Raw genomic sequence first — 18,373 nt, 5'->3', positions numbered from 1 at the left:
CTTAAATAGGGTATTTCAAATTTGATGGTTTTGTATGATTTCATTGAAAGTCCATTGGTATAAATGCTTTGTTTTTATACATGTACATGGATTTTCAAATCAAGGCATAATTATGTATCAATCTATAAATCCGAACATTTGGAGATTAAATGACTAATGCTTCAATCATAAATAAATGTCTACTTTCCATTAATTTCATTTGAAAGGAACAATTTTTATATATAAATATTTTGATGTAAGAAGAAACAAGTAATTACAAAATAAAGATTCAATATATGTATATATTTGTATATATATATATATATATATGTATATATATTATATAAAAATATTAATTTACAATAAATAAAAAACAAAAAAGTGAAACAAACCAAGAGAAGTGCCACCAGGACAAAATTACAAAACAACAATGAGACTTGAAATACTTAGAAATAGTGCATTACAAACATTCGTACAATTCACAAAAAAGTCCACTTTCACTATTTTTTATAATTATCGACAAAAATAAACATGATTTTTTTGACAAACTTCTAAACTCCCCAATTCTTTATGTGAAGTATCAAAGTTCCTCAGTTTTAATCGACATCGACTCCTCTTGCACGCTGGTTCTGAGGATCGCCAGATTAGGGCTTGAATGAGAGATTGACTTACTTTATTCTTCTATTTCTTGCAGGTGCAAGCGGTGGTTTTAGGGTTTCGCTTCGCTGGCATCTCCTACTTATTACCCACCTTGCTTGCAGACTCTACGCAGTAATTCGTTTCTTCTCGTCCTCGATGCCAACCATCGCTTTGAGGATATACAATAGGATTGTCTGACCTCTGCTTAGAGTTGAGTGTTCAGTTTGCAATGTCGTGAACGTAGCCGAGAAAGTTATTTGTCAGTTGAATTTGGTTTCGTGAGGGTTATCTGTCTAGGGTTCAGGGTTTAGTTTTGTTGCTATGGGTGGTTACCTCTACGGGCACTAGTTGCGAGTGGTGCTGGGACCTTGTTTGGCAAGGAGAACCTCCTCAGTTTACCATCTGCATTTCTATGAATGCTTCTGTCTTTCTGCTAGCTACAGTGTATTGGCCCAATCCTGTTTTCGACTGCTTGGAAAACTAGTTTGCTTTCCCAACCGAAACAATCTACAAAGAGTCCGGTACCGGTATTTGTATCAGTAGCAAAGTTGACGGGGGTAGTATCCTTGGCTGGGTGCCACTCCAGCAATGTGGAGGGCCATTGCATCCATGTGATGTCTTCTTAGCCGTAGAGTCCTCTGTGAACGTCAAGAAAAGAATTTGTTCGCACGAGTGATCCCCTGTGTTTCTTGTGCAGGAGGTTTATCTGTGAACGCAAGATTGCATATTCCATTTCCCAAGGGAGCAGCGTCGCTGCAGTTACTCTGCGGGACAGACCATGCTATCTCCAGGTCTTTCTGTGCGTTAGATTTTCGTTATGATAAGGTTAATGGTTACAGTCACTGTAGACCAGCCAGAGTACCATCTCTCGGATTGCGTGCACAACTGGATGGTGACAACCTCGTCTTGTGCCATGGTCTCAATGTCTAGGAGGTCAGTAGCGTAGAATTTTTTTCTGTACAAAAAGCAGAGGTCATTGGTACCCATGAGCTGACCTCTCGTCAGTTACAGGTAGAGTGGGAGCATCAGTTTCACGTGGTGAGCCTTTGCCGAAATGATGGTGATAGGTTCAATCCATGTTGCGACACTGCTCACTTTTTGGAAGAGAATTATGATTTAGGATTTCTGAATTAGAAACTTCGATACGTCTTCTTGGAGATGTGAATTAGAATCGATGTTCCGTCGTTGACGCAGTTACGCAATCCCGTGTGTATAACGCAGGAAGTTGAATGGCGGATTGCAAGAGTGTGGGTGAGTGGACAGTTCGGCAGGTGCACATGTCTGGACCAACCATCAATCATCACTTTTACTAGTACCGTTTGTTTAGACGTGGATTCGGACAGGATGTTGTAGCATTGATGATCTTAACAACAGTTTAAGCCAGTTCTGCTACTGACGACATGTGAATCAGAAACTGGTGAAGAACTGAGCTTTTGTGGATTGACTTGTCAGTGCAGTGGTGTCCACGGTGATGACAAGAGAATTTCGTCAGTCTCATCAGACTTGATACGGGAACAGAAATTTAATTTCGCATTCCCTGTGATAGTTAACCCGCTGATCTGAGCGAACACCTAGTGGATTAGAGAGGCAAGACCCAGGGCGAGAGTCGGTTAGTACCGTCTCATGGATGATCACAGCTGAAATCAGAGAAACCACGCGCAATAAACCTGGAAACAGTAAACGATCTAAACTACAAACAAAATATCTTGCAGAGCTGGGCACGCCGTGAGACATTCAAGAGAAACAGGCGTGGGAGCTAATGCGAAAGGAGTAGCCACTGACATCGTCGTTTTCTAGGCATTCTGAAGCGGCACGTTTACCAGCAGGCAGCATTTCGTTATGCGATGGCTCGACCAATTCGGCCAGTGCGACTGCTGTAAAATTGATAGAGATCATGTGATTTAGCCGATTTTTCAAAAGCATGCCGATCTCTTTTAAAAGACTTAACTCGGATGATAACGAATTCGCCTTCGAAGGCTATTAAATGAATTCTGAAGTCAGCCTCGATTCGGGGTTAGCATCATTCCAGTCTTACCCGATAATCATCTGAAAATCTGTCAAAGCCCTCGGCTGTACGTTAACCTTCGGAAAGGCCGACGAGGGCGGCGGCTGTGGGAGCGGGGAAAAATTCCATCTCGAGGTGGCGCTCTACCGGGCATGGCAGATCACAGTCCAGGTGGGCTGAGCTGCAGAAGTACAAACACTGCCGCTCACCCGAGCGCCACAGCGAAATGGAGTCCAAATTCATGGCAATATGGGTGCAGGCGAACGTATTCTGCAAAGCGGCATGCCCCTCCAAATGGAAACCAATCTTCCATCTCGACTTCCTCCACAGAAACCTAGCCAACTGACTTCAAACCATCCAGACACCCACAGCAAACCCGACACAGTTGCAAGATGAACCCGGAAATGAAGACTCACCTCAACGAAGTGCAAAACACACTGCCTCCAACGCGCAACCAGTGACCCAGCCACACCCCACCTCTCCGCAACAATCCGAGGGCGTGATGGAACAACTTTCGTCCCAAATTAGTTTACCAGGACCATCCCAGAGGCTCCATTCATACACAAAGTTATTGTATCGGGACACCCACTCCAGTGTACCAAGTGCCGAACATTCGGAAACCAGGCCTTAGAGTATAAACCAAGACCACCCAATGAGGGGAAAAGAGAGACAAGCCCCCCGCAAAGAATAAGGAAACCACCAGCCCCATCGGATGCCATGGAACACTCAGAATGGAGGAAGGAGACCACCCAATCAACTCAACCACACAAATGAAAACATTAAAGCAGGGGGGGGGGATCTTTCCCACACCAACACGCAAGAACAATGCACTAACCCGACTCCACCGACAACACACAAGCTGAAATTGGTGATTACACAAGAAAGAAGCTCAGACCTCGAATCCGCCCGTCCCACATACATGATCTTCACCGCCACGAAGCCACCACAAGACGGAGGAGAGACATCAACTAACCACCAACTTCACCCAGCAAGCAGAACCAAGACACCTACAAACGAAAGCACTGACTCACAACAGCACCAACTCCACATTGTGCACCACATGGAGGGGTTTCAATTTGTTTGGAGGAAGAAACAATAGGGAAAAATCCACTTCCAACGTGAACCAACAAACATAGACCCGGAAGAACCCATTGAGGCATAGAAAAGGGGGCATCGAACCACAACGCGTCCCAGAGGGGTTACTTTGTACTGTGCCATTCATCCCACATCCCAACACCCAGATCACACGCTGCAGGATATTCTCGACAGCGGGGGAAGTTTTTTGCGAGGTCCTCATCAACCTCAGCACCTCAAGGATCCAACCGATTGCCCATAGACAAGTATCCACCCTAGAAAATCACACAAAATGGTCCCACGCACAAGCAACGACGCTCTTCCTCTAAGAAACCGCAATGGCTCTCTTGAAGATAGTTATCAACGCACACAACATCGGAAACCCATTAAAAAAATATGAGGATGCAATATGGAGATACTGATGGGAGAAAAACGGCTATAGAGAGACACATTATGACTGCGTGGCCTTCATCTCTACCACCTCAAACACAATGAAACTCAAAAGACCAGATCATCACATTTGGATTCCAATGCACAGCGCGTTACGTGAATTTTCATCGACCACACAGAAAGGAACATTGAGGCCACTCTCAACACAAGCTGAGACAGCCACACAAACACTCCTGGATAAAAGCCAACTCGGAGACGACGTATCTTCCCATAGACCTGACAAGAAGAGAGCTAAATCCAATGCAAAATCGATAGAGGAACAAGGAGGACATACAGAGTGCACTACCCTAGAGGAGGGTGTCAACGACAACCCCATCCTTCTCGTATGTCACAGGACAATATCGTCCTTTCAACTCTCAATGCAGGACACTCGGACAAGGCATCTAGGGAGTAAGAAAACGCACCGAAATAAGCAATCAATTTTGAAAGGCCCAACTCCAACCAGAGGTCATCCTCTAACAAGAACTACAACATACGAGTTATGTGGCTGTTTCAGCTTTTGTTGAGAGTGGCCTCACAAATTGCATACATCTTGGATCACTCAGTTGCATTCCTCTCAATCCGTTTTGGAGGAAAAAAGAGGCCCAAAAAGGCTCACTTTGACCAAAAGTACATACACGATGCAACGAAGGGAAAATTCACAAGGGCACAGAAAGACGCAATGGACAACACAGACCTCAAAATCCTAAGAGAGAAAGTCGCGATAGCACTGGAACAGATATGACGAGTAAGCATCACATTAAAAAAAAAGAAAGGAGACAAGGCCGGACCCTGTACTCAAACCAATTCCTCGCAATTGAAGAAAGGGAGAACCGTTTCCAAGGAGACTGGACAGACTTAGAAGCCTAGGCCAGCTTCAATAAAGTCCAAGCCACTTTGGAAGAGCTCAGAAGAGGAAAATTAAAAGAACAAAAAACAAAACAGCAACATTATGGAACAAAGTGGGCAACAGATGCTCGAAGGAGTTTTTTAAATTCCACAAAAATAAAAATACAAGGGCCAACATTGGGGAATAGGTTACCACGGATGGTAAGGGCCTAACAACACAAGTAGACGTAGCCAACTACATCCACTAGTTCTATACAACCATATATATGAACGATCCAAGGGTCAAGAACAACCAAGCGGAGCAAGATCGTTGTCTACTGAGTGTGCTGATGATGATCACTTGTATATATAAAAGGAACTCACTACCCCCATCTCCATGATGAAGGTACATAAGGTTACAAAACACCTCCTGAAGAATAAAGCGACATGAGAAGACACCATCTCCATGAAATTTCTCATGAAAATATGAGACATTGTGGACCAGGACATCACCAGGCTCATCAATACCATTCTTAGTGAAGGATTTCTCTATGGAGCCTTTAACAACGGGCTAATCAGCCTCCTACCAAAAGGAGGAATAATGTTGAACATAAGGAATTATGTATTGACAGTCAGTCACATACAGATTGACAACCAAAGTCCTTGGCAAAATCGACTCCAATTGGTGCTGCCAACTTGCATCCGCCCTACACAGAAAGGATTTATAAAAAAAATAGTATATCCTAGACAACGTACTACTGGCCCAAGAATCGATCTATTGGGCCAAATAAAGCTAGTAGGACAGAGTGATATTGCTAATCAATTTTTAGAAAGCGTACAACAGGGTCAATTGGACCTTCCTCCAACAAAAAATGAGGAAAATAGGATTCTCAAAGGAATGGGTGAAATGGATAGCTGTATTATATTGGAAGGCCTAATTGGCCATCCTAGTAAATAAACAAAAAAGTCAAAATTTCATATTGGATAGATCAGTCAAGCAAGGGTGTTCACTAGCACCCTACTTATACTTGTTCATATCAGACGTGTTGTCACACATGATCAAAGACTCCACCTATGCAATAGATGACCTTCACCTTCCCAATAATAACATGATCCATGATCAATGCTTTGCAAATGACATGACCCTCTACCTCAAAGGAATCTCCAATAATCTGCAACGAGCATTCTAGGTAATCGAGCTATTCTGTGCATCCTTGGAATCATTGATCAACTGGAATAAAACAAAGGGACTATGGATTAGCAACAACCCAAGGCTATGGAATTGAGAGGAAGATAAGGGCCTCATATGGTTCACTTGGGGCATACACATCAAATATCTAGGCTTCATTTTTGGGGATGAAATAGCCTAATAGGAAAATGATGAAGCAATCATGTATCAAATCTAAAAAAAAAGTTAGCACAATGGTTGAACAAAAATCTCTCCTTCTTAGCTTGGATGCTTGTATTGAATTAGGTCGTACTCATGAACATATGGTATCTGGCATCATGCAGCGACATCCAATAAAGAATCTTGACGAGGATAAGAGCCCTCATCTAAAACTTTACATTGGCAAAAAGTCCAAATAGAAAGACAAGGGCCAAAATAACATGGGATACAACAATTGCCCCGATAGCCAAAGGAGGGATCAAAATATTTAATCCATTGGACTAAACAAGAGCCTCATTGGCCAAAATGATATCAAGAATCCTAATCTCAGAAGAAGAGTCTTGAAAATCCCTCATCTTGTACAAGATCTAAAATACATAGCTTTGCAAACATGGAGACTAGGGCAAACATGCGGGCTTGATATTCATTGCCTCCAAAATACGGTCATAAGGCTCAAGTCTCTAGTAAACAATATGGATTGCATGGGCGACGGGCGAAGGAGGGACTTATCATAGGACTTGCTAACACGTATGCCAAAAATATGTATGAGCCCCTATTCTTGAATACAAAAATCACCATAGACGATAATGTCAACTTGAAAACATAGGCCAACTCAAGGTTCCACATATGATGTATCAATATGGTTAATAGGATGGAAGACATATGAGACGGCCACCAACACTATTAGCTAATCAATTAAACAGTAAGATGCAAGACATAATCCAGGAAAATTAAAACACTAACATATATTACACATGAAGTGGTAAAATGAAACTTCATACAACGTAATCCCTCAATTCATGGAGAATGAGTAATGTTGAGCCATAAGGCACTAGTCTACTACATAACAAAAAGTGGATCCAAAGGGTGGAAGGACTCATGATATGTAAGAACAGCCAAAATGAACCAACTCAATAAGATTGACAACCACATGATGGTATTTATAGATGCAACAAAGAAAACAAGGATACTCATAAGAAATCAGCTTGACAAGGCGATGGAATTTAATCCAACCAATTTCTTCTATAGAACTTGTACAATATGAATGCAGGGAGAGGGCCTCACAAATGGCCTCAAAATCAATCCAAAAGAATAGATGTGGTGTAAATAGGGCTAGATGCCGAGCAAATAACTTTTCAATTACACCATGAAGAGAGGATATAGAACCATCCTAATGCAACAATGAACGCAAATAGAATTTGATAGCATGATGGCAAGTTGGGGCTTCTTTCCAGCCGAACAAATGTAATACTTCGCCAAACTCTGCTACTTGTAGCTCCTCCACAAGATCTTTACTGTGGCGAGGCTTTTGATCACAAAGAGCCTATCCATTGAGGAATGGAGGTGAAAAATAAAATAAGACAACCACAACAGCCTCTATGTAAGCTAAATCCCAAAAATGACAAAGCACGCATTCTTTGTGTGTCTATAGGTCACATCAACTTGCAAAAATATATGCAACTGTCAAGAGACTCTTAGACCTAGCCACTCCCAATACTACCTAAGAGATTGTACTCTAGGGCACCTTCTCAATTCAAATAGCCAATAATACAAAAACATAGGACAATTCCACATTCTGGGATGCAAGCAGCGTGTGCTCTATTTTTAAAAACATACCATAGAACATCCTATGATATGCCATCATCCGATTTATATGGTGCCAAAAATGCAAGCAAGATCTTAAAAAAAGGTGTTTCCACCTTGGGATGGCACTATATTGAGCTTGACAAACTATGATCTAAATAGCTATTGGTTCATGAGCAAAGCTACAAAAATACAAACACTGCGGCTCACTTAAGCACCATAGCAAAATAGAGTCCAAATTCATGGCAATATAGATGCAAGAGAATGTCTTTAGTGAGGTAATATACTTCTCTAAGTGGAAGCCGATTTTCCACCTCAAATTCCTCCCTAGGAACCTAGCCAACCAACTGTAGACCATTCTGACATCTATCGTAAAATTGGATGCAATTGCAAGAAGAATCCAAAAATGAAGTTTCACCTTAACAAGGCATAGATCAAACCATGCCCATTGGACAGCCAAGGGTCCAATCACATCCCAACTCTTCACCACGAGTCAAACATGCTAGAGAACAACTCGTGTAGGCAATGGCAGAAGACATCTTAGTACATATCATGCACGACATTGAACATTCAATGGAAGACCAATCCTCACAAGATGAATTAAACAAAAATCCTAGGCATCCACCAACACAGACAAACAACATAATATAAATAGCCAAAAGAGATCTGGATCTCAAAAACCAAGCAACTAATTGCCAAACATGAATCAAAATAATACTTGGTGAGAACTTGGATACTTGGATTTCAGAAGATAAGAACAAGAATGAATACTCAAATCCAAAGAGGGTAATACTTGGGTTGCCGCAGGACAAAATACGTAGGTTTTGAATTAAAAATCCCTTAATTGACAAGCTTTGTGTATCAACATAGAATCTTTTAGCCCTAATGCAATTTTTTATTTACTTTCAATACAAGCCATTTTGGCACATTTTAGCTCATATTATAGAATACTTGCTCAACATGTAAGATGCATGGAATTGATATTCCACTTCTTCATACCTTCTTCAGTGTAGTTGGTTAGTGCTCTCGTTTTAGTACATGGAAGGTCTTGAATATAGCTTTGAATGGAAACAACATCTATTCTCTTCTTTGTGGTAAGATCAGCTCATGCCTTATCAATGCATGTTTGTTCACCCTCCGTTGGATGTATCTTCTTTGCTATGTCTCACTCCACCCATCTCTCTCTCTATACTTGTCTTTTTCCTCTGTAGCACCTATTTCTATCATGTCTCTTTTTGCCGCTCTCTTTCACCCATATTTCTCTTTCCTGCCCTCTTAGCCACACTCCATCAACTCTTTACACAATAATTCCACTTTTTGCATGCTTTCTACTGCATGTCAAGCTATTGATTGGAAAACCTACTTAGGATCAAATATTCTTAGGAAATTTTGTAGTGTTGATTTTATACCTATGAATTGTAGAATATATATATGACTACCAATACTTGTTCTCAAGGTTTTAAGGTTTTCAACGAGTTTTTTGTTATTTGTGTTTTTTATGATTCATGATGACTAATAGATAGTCATCAGAGTTATGGAGTAAGTGATTGATATTTTATTTATTTTATTTTTATTTTTTACTTTTTATTGATTTAATTATTTTAAAAAAATTATTTATCTTCCTAGATTTTTTTTGATTATGTTTCATATTTTTACTCTTTTTTCATTTTTGAGTTTCTATATGGCAATCTTGTAACAATGCTTTCATTCATTATATCATTAACCTTCATACTTCAAACTTGTTGATCATGTTACTCTCACTTACCACTTCCACACCACTCCTACTTATATAGGTAGTACCTTGATCATTTTAAAGAAGTGGGTGAACACATAAGCCTATATCTATCTGTGCTTATATCCAACTAGATCAATCCCCATATGGATATATAGATTAACATAGCACTTGTACAGACTCCTTTGTAATAAGAATACGACAACTCTTTCAGAGCAACAAGATCAACGCCAAGATGCATCTTCCTAGAAGTCAAATAATTTTGTACTATGTATTAAATATATTGCACTCAACAGACAAACAATGGCTTAATACCTCAAAATGATGGACTAACTCAACCATCTATTAAAAGATTAATTCATTTATGCATCATAATCTCTATTTTTTTATTACAAGATGTAAATATTTCTAAACTCTGTCACATAACCTCCTATTCCATGAAGCCATCACATGTATCACTATTGTCACTACCCCCAAAAGAGTCTATAATTTGAAAGATGGTAATTTAAATGATTGGAATCATTGATCCCTTTATAATGCACACTTAATTTGCTCAAAAAGACACTATGTCATTTGGTCTACCCCAAAGCTCAATTACAATAACACTACTTCCTAAGGTAATGAAATATGCAATACCATATCTATAAATAAATCCATTGTACACAAATGCACAATGGGCCTCTCTAAAAACAAGTCTATCTTTGACATTAGCAAAGGACTTTGTCACTATAACTACAACACATGGATGTTGCACCTACTCCATGGTGCTAATGTAGCATCTTGCCAAGGTTGCTACACTTGTCATCTCTTCTACTCCCAAAAAGATTGGCTCACATATAAAACACTCCACATAAAGATTGTCAATTGGTAGTGCATGCTTGTTCTATACAAAGATTCAAAACAATCCTTTTTGTTCTATCACCATCCTCCCTCCTATCTATTCTTTCAATACACCAAGCCTCAATCAAAAAATGGTGATAGCTTGAGCATCACAAAATCAGAAGCTTTGGATATCATCTTCATCTATGGCTTTGTCATCACACCTCATTGCAATTATGCCTACGTAGACAAATAAATATTGTCTACTCTTGAAACATTGTAGCATCCACTGAGAAGCCCTAGTTTACATTGAAGCATCATAGAAATGGGGGTGCCTTTCACACTCATGAAGCGAAGCAAATCTTGGGGAAGAAGAAAAAAGATGGAGTTGCCTTTTGCCTTCATGAGGAGAGTCTCAGGTGGAGAAAAGAAACAAACACATTCTAGGGCATGGTGATCTAGCTTGTCCACATCAAACCATAGTCATGAGCACACTGCACATAGGGTGGAGTGATGTTGGACTGAATTAATTATCACATTGTTTGCTTTAACAAAATTGGGACGTGGCTTTAACAAGTTCCTATATATATTTCATTTATTGTTAACAAGAACTTGTGTACAATTAACCTTTTGAATACATGCGTCATTCAAAGAACACAGTCACTGACAAAATATGAAAATACCCCCCCCCCCACAGAATACGAAATCTATCTGTGGGGCTTATGCTGGATGATATCAAAGCGTAAAAAGTAGTTGGCACTTTTTGGAGGTATTCTGTCAAATCCAGCTCAGCCCGTGCCGCACTTGGGGTTCAGGGGTTTAGGGTTTAGCGATGCCCGTGACACCCTCGCTCTGTGGTGACGCCCACTACTTCGCAGCCTTCAGTGGCACGATTCACCCAATTCTTTTGAGCTGGGTTCGTACTTCTAATGTAACCTTTTCGATTATTGTAGGGCTACCGAGATTTGCAGTTGTAGAACGCTTCGTGGCGAAGATCATTCATCGAAGTTGTCTGGATTTTACGCTGAGGCATTTGAAGCTACAATTGGTTGTTGGTCGATCGGATTAACGCCGGATGTCTGAGGATAGGTCGCGCAGTTGTTTGCTCATCTACTGTGCTGTGATTGCAGAAATGGGAGCTTGTTCATGTGTCATTCTTGCACGCATACAGTGATTTGACAAGATATCAACCATGAGACGCGCACTGTTTGCGGGGCGCCGCAAACTCGGAAGCATTGAGGTGGTAGCGAATTCTGCCACCCAGAAGAATCATGTCTATTGCAATTCTCGTGAAGCACCCTCGACACTGTTATCGACCGCTTCGTCCGAGGCGTCGAGAGACGGCATTTGGAGTCCCAAGTTTCGGGACTTGCTGAAAGAGCAGGTGAGACCGCTGCATTGTGGCCATCGTAGGGAAATCAACTCAGCGATCCAGGAGCATCAATCTTCTGACAATACGCAATTTGTTTCTGAAACTGCTAGCTTGTCCCGGAAGAGTAACTCGGTAATTGAGAGCTCCAATTACTTCCATGGGGTTCCTGCTGTAGAATCTAGACGGGGGCAACAGAGTCTGGACATGGACGTTGACAGTACTTGCCGAATATTGGCAAGAGGTTGCTGGGGATTCGATAAGGAGATTGCACTGGCAGGATTAGGATTAGGGTTTCACCCAAGCTATGACTGGAAGGTGTTGCAAAATCTGAGTAATGTAGATATGGCATACAAATTCTTCAAATGGGTGCGCACTCAGCGGGGAGGGGTGCCCAGCGTTCGAGCGTGCACTACCCTCGTAGAAATGCTTGGAATCGCAAGGCGCTTCAATGAAGCAGAAGAAGTCCTAGCTGAAGTTGAGAAATCTAGATATATATTGCAACCTCGGATTTTTATTGAGCTTGCCCGAGGCTATGCAAGTGCGGGGCTGTTGGAGAAATCTGTCGAGGCCCTAAAACGCATGGAAGGCCATCGATGCGCACTCACAGCCTCGGCGTATAATTCTCTCATTGACGCCTTTGTCAAAGCAGGCTACACTCAGAAAGCACTTGCTGTCTATAGAGTAATGGGGCAGTCAGGTTTGCGACCTGATACGTACACATTTAACGTCCTTATGAATGCGTTTAAGAAAGCCAAGAGGGTTGATTCAGTGTGGAAATTGTTCGAAGAGATGCAAAATCAAAATTGTAGCCCCAATGTAATCACGTACAGTATACTGATAGATGCTGTCTGCAAGTGTGGGGGAGTTGAGAAAGCTTTGAAAGTATTTTTGGATATGAAATCTCGTGGGTGTCGGCCTAATATCTTTACCTACACATCAATGATTGATGGGCTGGGCAAGTCCGGCCATGTTGATAAGGCATTTTTTCTTTTTGAGGAAATGACCTCGGAAGGTCTTGTCGCTACCAGGGTTGTCTATAACTCGCTCATTCATGGATTAGGAAGAAGTGGTCGGGCGGACGCCGCAGCGAAATTATTTAGAGAAATGCTTTCAAAAGGTCTGCAACCCGATCATGTCACGTTCACCTCTCTTGTATACGGGCTAGGTGTTGCAGGGCGAGCAAGCGAAGCTCGTCGGATATTTCAGGAAGCGAGGGATGTTGGCTGTGCATTGGATGTCAATTTGTACAATGTACTGATTGACACTCTCTGCAAATCCAAGAGACTTGATGAAGCATGGGAGATCTTTGGAGAATTGGAAGGTGAGATCTTAAATCAGTTTCATCGTAACTGTGTAGACTCGTGCACTACATTATAAAGAAGAACAAAGTCAGGGTGACGCGTTTTGGTTGAGTCCACAGTTTCGGAAGTATTTTACTGTCGATGTTGTTGGTCTATGTTTGGATTTATATTTTTTCAGCCTGACTTTGTTGTGAAGCCGACCGCTTGCTTGATTTTTACGAATTTCTCGGCTTGTTTTCAGAGGATGGGTTGGTTCCAGATGTTTACACGTTCAACGCTCTTATGGACGGGCTTTGCAAGAGTGGTCGTATTCACGATGCCTTTATTCTTCTCGGCGACATGAAACGTGCTGGATGTACACCAGACGTGACAGTGTATAACACGCTCATTGATGGACTACGGAAATCGGGCAGGGTTGAAGAGGCTGGGCAGCTTTTACTTGAAATGCAGTCGTTGGGTTATGAACCCGATGTAGTCACTTACAACACACTCATAGATGAGTCATGCAAGGGTGGTCGCATTGAGGATGCGTTGAGGCTGTTTGAAGAAATCAGTGCAAAGGGATTCGCTAATACTGTTACGTACAACACTATTCTTAATGGGCTTTGTATGGCAGGACGTGTTGATGAAGCATATAAATTGTTTAATGGGATGAAACAGGAGACAGTTGACGGTGTGATCGACCCTGACTTTGTCACATATACCACTCTTTTAAATGGTGCACGACAGGCCGGACTGTCTGAACTTGCCAATTCGTTGAAGAGATGGAGGCATAGTGCAAGAGTTTAGGCTATGCTTATGCCATGATTGTATCTTCATGGAGAAGACTACCGCTAACCATCACTACGTGTAATGGAGAGGGTTTTGCTTCTTGCAATTGAGAATTTCAATCATATACATGCATATAGAACAATACATGGTAAGCTCCTGCCACTTTTTGCTTCTCCTGACCGAGTCAAAGATAGGTATTTCATGAAACGGTGGAGTTCAATAATAACAATCTGATTACCGCAATCAATCTGATGAGAGGAGTGTCTGATGGTTAGCATGACAGGGTTCGGAACGTAGGTATCGTCTTCAAGCAGTGCTATTTATCCATCTATCTATGTGCGTATATATATATATATATATATATATATATATATCGACCAGGGGCTTGGTGATGGTTATTCGTGTGGGTATCACCCCAATTTTTCTGAATGATGCTATTAAGAGCTCTCCAAATGCCTCAAACACTCTGAAGAACCAGGTACGAATGGATTCTGTGATCGCCAACAAATTGCTATTGCTCTTATTAGTGTTTTTACGAATGTCAGATCAATACCTCATGTCTTGTGCTTATGATCTCGTTGTCCCATTATCAGATACTACTCATGGTTCATCGCTCTCGTCAAGGAATCGAGTATCTGATAGTGAAGATCCGGCGAGACTCAAATGTGGATGCATGTTGTAATCAGAAGGTGATCAAGTACTCAACTCTTTAATCACGTTTTCAAGGAAAGATTTTAGACCATCATTCTTATTTACCCAGTCTGAATAATTAAATTTGTTGTTTTGAAACATTAACCGAAATAAAGTTTAAAATACATTTGGATTTTCATGCGTAGGCTGGACTTCGTTTAGTATCATCGTCAGCAAGTCCGAGGACTTTTGTTGATGACTGGTTACAGTGCACTCTCTATTTTTTCTTTTAACATTCGCTTTTGTGCCCGAAAGTTGTGAAACATCTTATTTCATCGTACACAATTTCAGGTTCTTGGCATCTTGATAAACACGCCTCTATGTCTAAGTTGACCTTCTCTTGTCTGAAGAACACCGACTCAGATATGCACCAAGACTTACATAATATAATACACAAACAAGTAATTAAAAGAGCTATGGCAATTTTGCCTTCATCAAGATAGTCAGGCTGGTCGGCTACAACAAAGGCTGTCCACATGCATGTTGAATTTTCATGCCATTAGTCAAGCTTTTTTGACAAAGATGCAGAATATGGGCAATTCTTGCATTTCCTAAATAAGATATTCTTGTAATGAAGAAGCTTTCATTGACATAAGCAGGGACGGAGGGGAATGCCTACAAGTTTCAGTCCAAAGTCTAAGCAACAACCAGTAGGACCTACAGGAGTTGTTTTCCATATTCATCACTCAATGTGATGAATAAACGTGGATGACACTCGGAATTATTTGTGCTTTTGAGTTTCTGGAACTCCCTTGTATTTTTCCACGCGATGATTGTGGTAACTTATGCTTTGTCTGGTAAAAGACAATCATGCATGTATGATGTGTGGTTGAGTACTAGATGGCTGCTAGATGGCATCATTTGGTGTAATTGAGATCTTCCACCCAGTGCGCTTCGTGTTCTAAAGATCAACCGTGAAAATTAAGGATAATGCTTGAGAATGTGTTCTATGTGCACGAATCCCCTGCCGTCAGCATGCAATGTGAATCGTTTGTATCCGCTTTATTAGTCCTAAAGCATTCTCTTAACTACAGGTGCATTAACATTAGCGTTGAAATATATGAGTACTGTTGCTTCAGTCCACGGTAATGATAAGACCTGTGTTGAAGGGATTCCCAATGAGTATGTAAGAAATATGATTGTTTGCAACAGCCCATCAAAGTGGGCTAAGGGAAGACGTTTTTATTATGGAACTTGTTGCATCGCCTTCTAAACTGAATAGCTTAACGAAGCTTCAGATTTAGTCATTCGAAACTGTCGCCGTGCTTTCTCAAGCTCACAACTGAGGGAGCAGTTGGATTTCAACCTTGGAACAAACTCTACCGCGTTACTATTAGAGTTAGCGAAATTGGGTCTCACCCAACGTTGAAGACTTTTTTTCAATTGTAAACGACTCCCAGTTTTTGTCCTCAAGACAACCGACGCCCCACCAACCTCATGCTGTGGTGATTCTTGAACCCGCCACCACAGTGAGCGCCTGTTCATTTGCTCAGGCAAGGCTGCTCACAAGATGGATGTTAGACAGTTCACCAAATCTTCCTCTCATGTCAGTGATCCATCACGCCTTTTTGATTTGCCCCCATCGTCATTTCCAAGACGCACACGACAAGAACCTCGGTAGGACACTGTGCTCCATGATTCATGGATATTCTTGACCTTTGCAGAAATTGGCAATTATAGAACGACTCTGTGGTCCAAGGAGTGACGAGAGTGAGGCCTGCTTTCGATCTTTCATTATTGGCTCCTCTCAGACGTAACCTGTTTCTCTGAAGATCTGCAGATAGTTAACTTAGACGAGACAAAGGTAGAGCTCTCAGTATTCCTAGTTTCCACTTCTGTGGACTGAAACCGTCAAGTATGATCATGCGACGGTGGCAGGGAAGAGAAGAAATGAGCGTATAGCCGCTTTATTTCTGTTTTGCTCTCAAGTCGTCGCTGTCTCTGTCATCACTCAACTCAGTGTCCTCATGAGTAATCGCATGCGGATATTTTCATCGTTTTGCGAGCTGCTGAAATGAGCATGTTTTTATGATTGTAACCGCAACTCGCGGTGTTAAACTAATGTATTGAGATTGACAGGCCTGGAGAATTGCAGAATTGCTTGTAGAGTCTATCGTAGCTAGCTTCTTTAGTGAGAGAGGTAGGTGAAGAACCTTGGCCATGCCCGGTTGGAGACCAGTTCGAAGACCAGTGTGCTGTCTTGGCCAGTCTCTGGAGAGGGCACTTGCGGGAAAATTGCGCAAGAAAATTGTGCAACTGTTGGATTGCCTGGGATCATGGACTTATATGAGCGACTGGCGAGGGTGCTGATGCGGCGGAAGTACGCGCGAGTGGAGGGGCGAAATGGGCCATTGACGAAGAGCTCATCCCTGAAGATTCCTAGAGACAGTAGATGGGAGAAGAAATTTGTGGCCAGTGAGGAACCCTCATCATCATCATCTCCATCGTCAACAGCAACAACAACAGCCACAACATCGACATCTGATCTACCAGTTGTGCTACCCAAACGGCGAACTCTGCGCTCTTCGTCAAATGATGTCATTGACGAAGTGTGGTTCAATCAGGCACTTCGCCGTTCAGTAGCCGAAGGTCGACTAAAATTGGAGAGCGTGTGAAGAACCCGGACATCCGCATGATTAAATCTATCAATTCCAAATGGTCTCCGAAGAAGGAGATGGCCAAGCTACAGAATACATAATTCATAGCCGGCAAAAGAGTGTGTGGGCGCTGATGAATCCTAGGATTGCACCAAGAAGGGATCACGTTGGACAACGATGAAAGATCACTTATATGCAGATGCTAGGTTAGACTTCAAGAATGAAGTGGTATGTGATAATTAGAACCTTACTATGAGGTGAAATAGCAGCGCCGTAGCTGAATAGGCCCAGAATCAGTGCTGCTGTTGCAGTTGCTGGCACGGTATAACGATGGAATAGCTTCTACAGCCAAAAATGACCGGAATCTAAGACTTGTTGGAGTTCCGGAAGAACTACCCAGGTTAATATTCAAATTCAAACGCCCTACCAACACAGACATGGTGGGCTTGAACCACAGTTGGCTGCATGTTTTATGCTCTAAACATCACGCATGAATCGCCCCTTACCAATACCTGTGGCCATATCTTCGTGAAAAAACCTCACCATGTGATCACCAATCCCCTAAGTTCCAACAAACAAGTCCCTCCTAACAAAATCCATACCAAATCAGTCCGACGTGAAGACTTTTCTACAAAGAGAGTCGCAGTGTCGCAGTGCGTCAGAGGTCCAGCATTTCAGAGCCACAGAACGCCATCTATTACCGAGAACCCAGCGGGATCTGAATGATGGAATGCAGAATACCAGATGTGGGTACCGACCAGAGACCACGTTGAATCTGTCCAGACCCGTGATGCCAGAAGCATGGATCCATGTGGGGGAATCGATCCACAGAGTTATTGCAGTTGCAGGGAAAGGGAGGTTTCCAGACGAGGAAATCTTCGTGCAGGCACTGCAATTACGAGGAGAACGATCTGCAGATCCCATTGCACTGCTCCTTCACACGATTCCTCTCCGCTTCTTCATCTTTTGCTTTTGTTTTAGATTTTGCAAGAGAAGAGTGTGTCGCAGGTTAAAGAATCCGAGACCTGATGACTGACCACCGTGTGGAGTCGTCGACCCCGCTCCGTGCTCGCGCTGCTGCACGTGGGCCTGCGGCATCAGCCCTCTGCCCACTCGACATGTCCCCCGCTCCTTTTAGGAATTTTTTTTGCTTCATTATAGGGTTT

At 42.1% G+C, this 18,373-nt stretch overlaps 1 protein-coding gene and 1 long non-coding RNA gene across 5 annotated transcripts; both read left to right on the top strand.

Annotated features, from left to right (window-relative positions):
* The first annotated feature begins 546 nt into the window (after nt 1–546).
* LOC141045152 (uncharacterized) lies at nt 547–4,529 on the top strand. Of its 2 annotated transcripts, none has more exons than XR_016502134.1 (2): nt 547–1,889; nt 2,076–4,529. It is a non-coding gene; the product is annotated as an uncharacterized LOC141045152 (long non-coding RNA). The 2 variants fall into 2 exon arrangements; XR_016502135.1 differs by having other exon boundaries at nt 2,071–4,529.
* Nucleotides 4,530–11,282: 6,753 nt separating this feature from the next.
* Nucleotides 11,283–17,663, top strand: LOC112280477 (uncharacterized). 3 transcript variants are annotated; one of them, XM_024516015.3, is made up of 5 exons: nt 11,283–11,392; nt 11,607–13,169; nt 13,391–14,068; nt 14,196–14,398; nt 14,514–14,747. In XM_024516015.3, the coding sequence occupies exons 2-3, from the start codon at nt 11,669–11,671 to the stop codon at nt 13,936–13,938; spliced, it is 2,049 nt and encodes a 682-aa protein (XP_024371783.1). In that variant the 5' UTR covers nt 11,283–11,392; nt 11,607–11,668; the 3' UTR covers nt 13,939–14,068; nt 14,196–14,398; nt 14,514–14,747. The 3 variants fall into 3 exon arrangements, with proteins under 3 accessions (XP_024371783.1, XP_090104985.1, XP_090104986.1); XM_090248859.1 differs by adding an exon at nt 14,902–17,663 and having other exon boundaries at nt 11,300–13,169; nt 14,514–14,609; XM_090248860.1 differs by having other exon boundaries at nt 11,305–13,169; nt 14,204–14,398.
* The last annotated feature ends 710 nt before the right edge of the window (nt 17,664–18,373 follow it).

This window comes from Physcomitrium patens, chromosome 3, assembly GCF_059467195.1.
Source record: "Physcomitrium patens ecotype Gransden chromosome 3, ASM5946719v1, whole genome shotgun sequence".
Classification (NCBI taxonomy): Eukaryota; Viridiplantae; Streptophyta; class Bryopsida; order Funariales; family Funariaceae; genus Physcomitrium; species Physcomitrium patens.
This window is presented reverse-complemented; position numbering and strand designations above follow the sequence as displayed.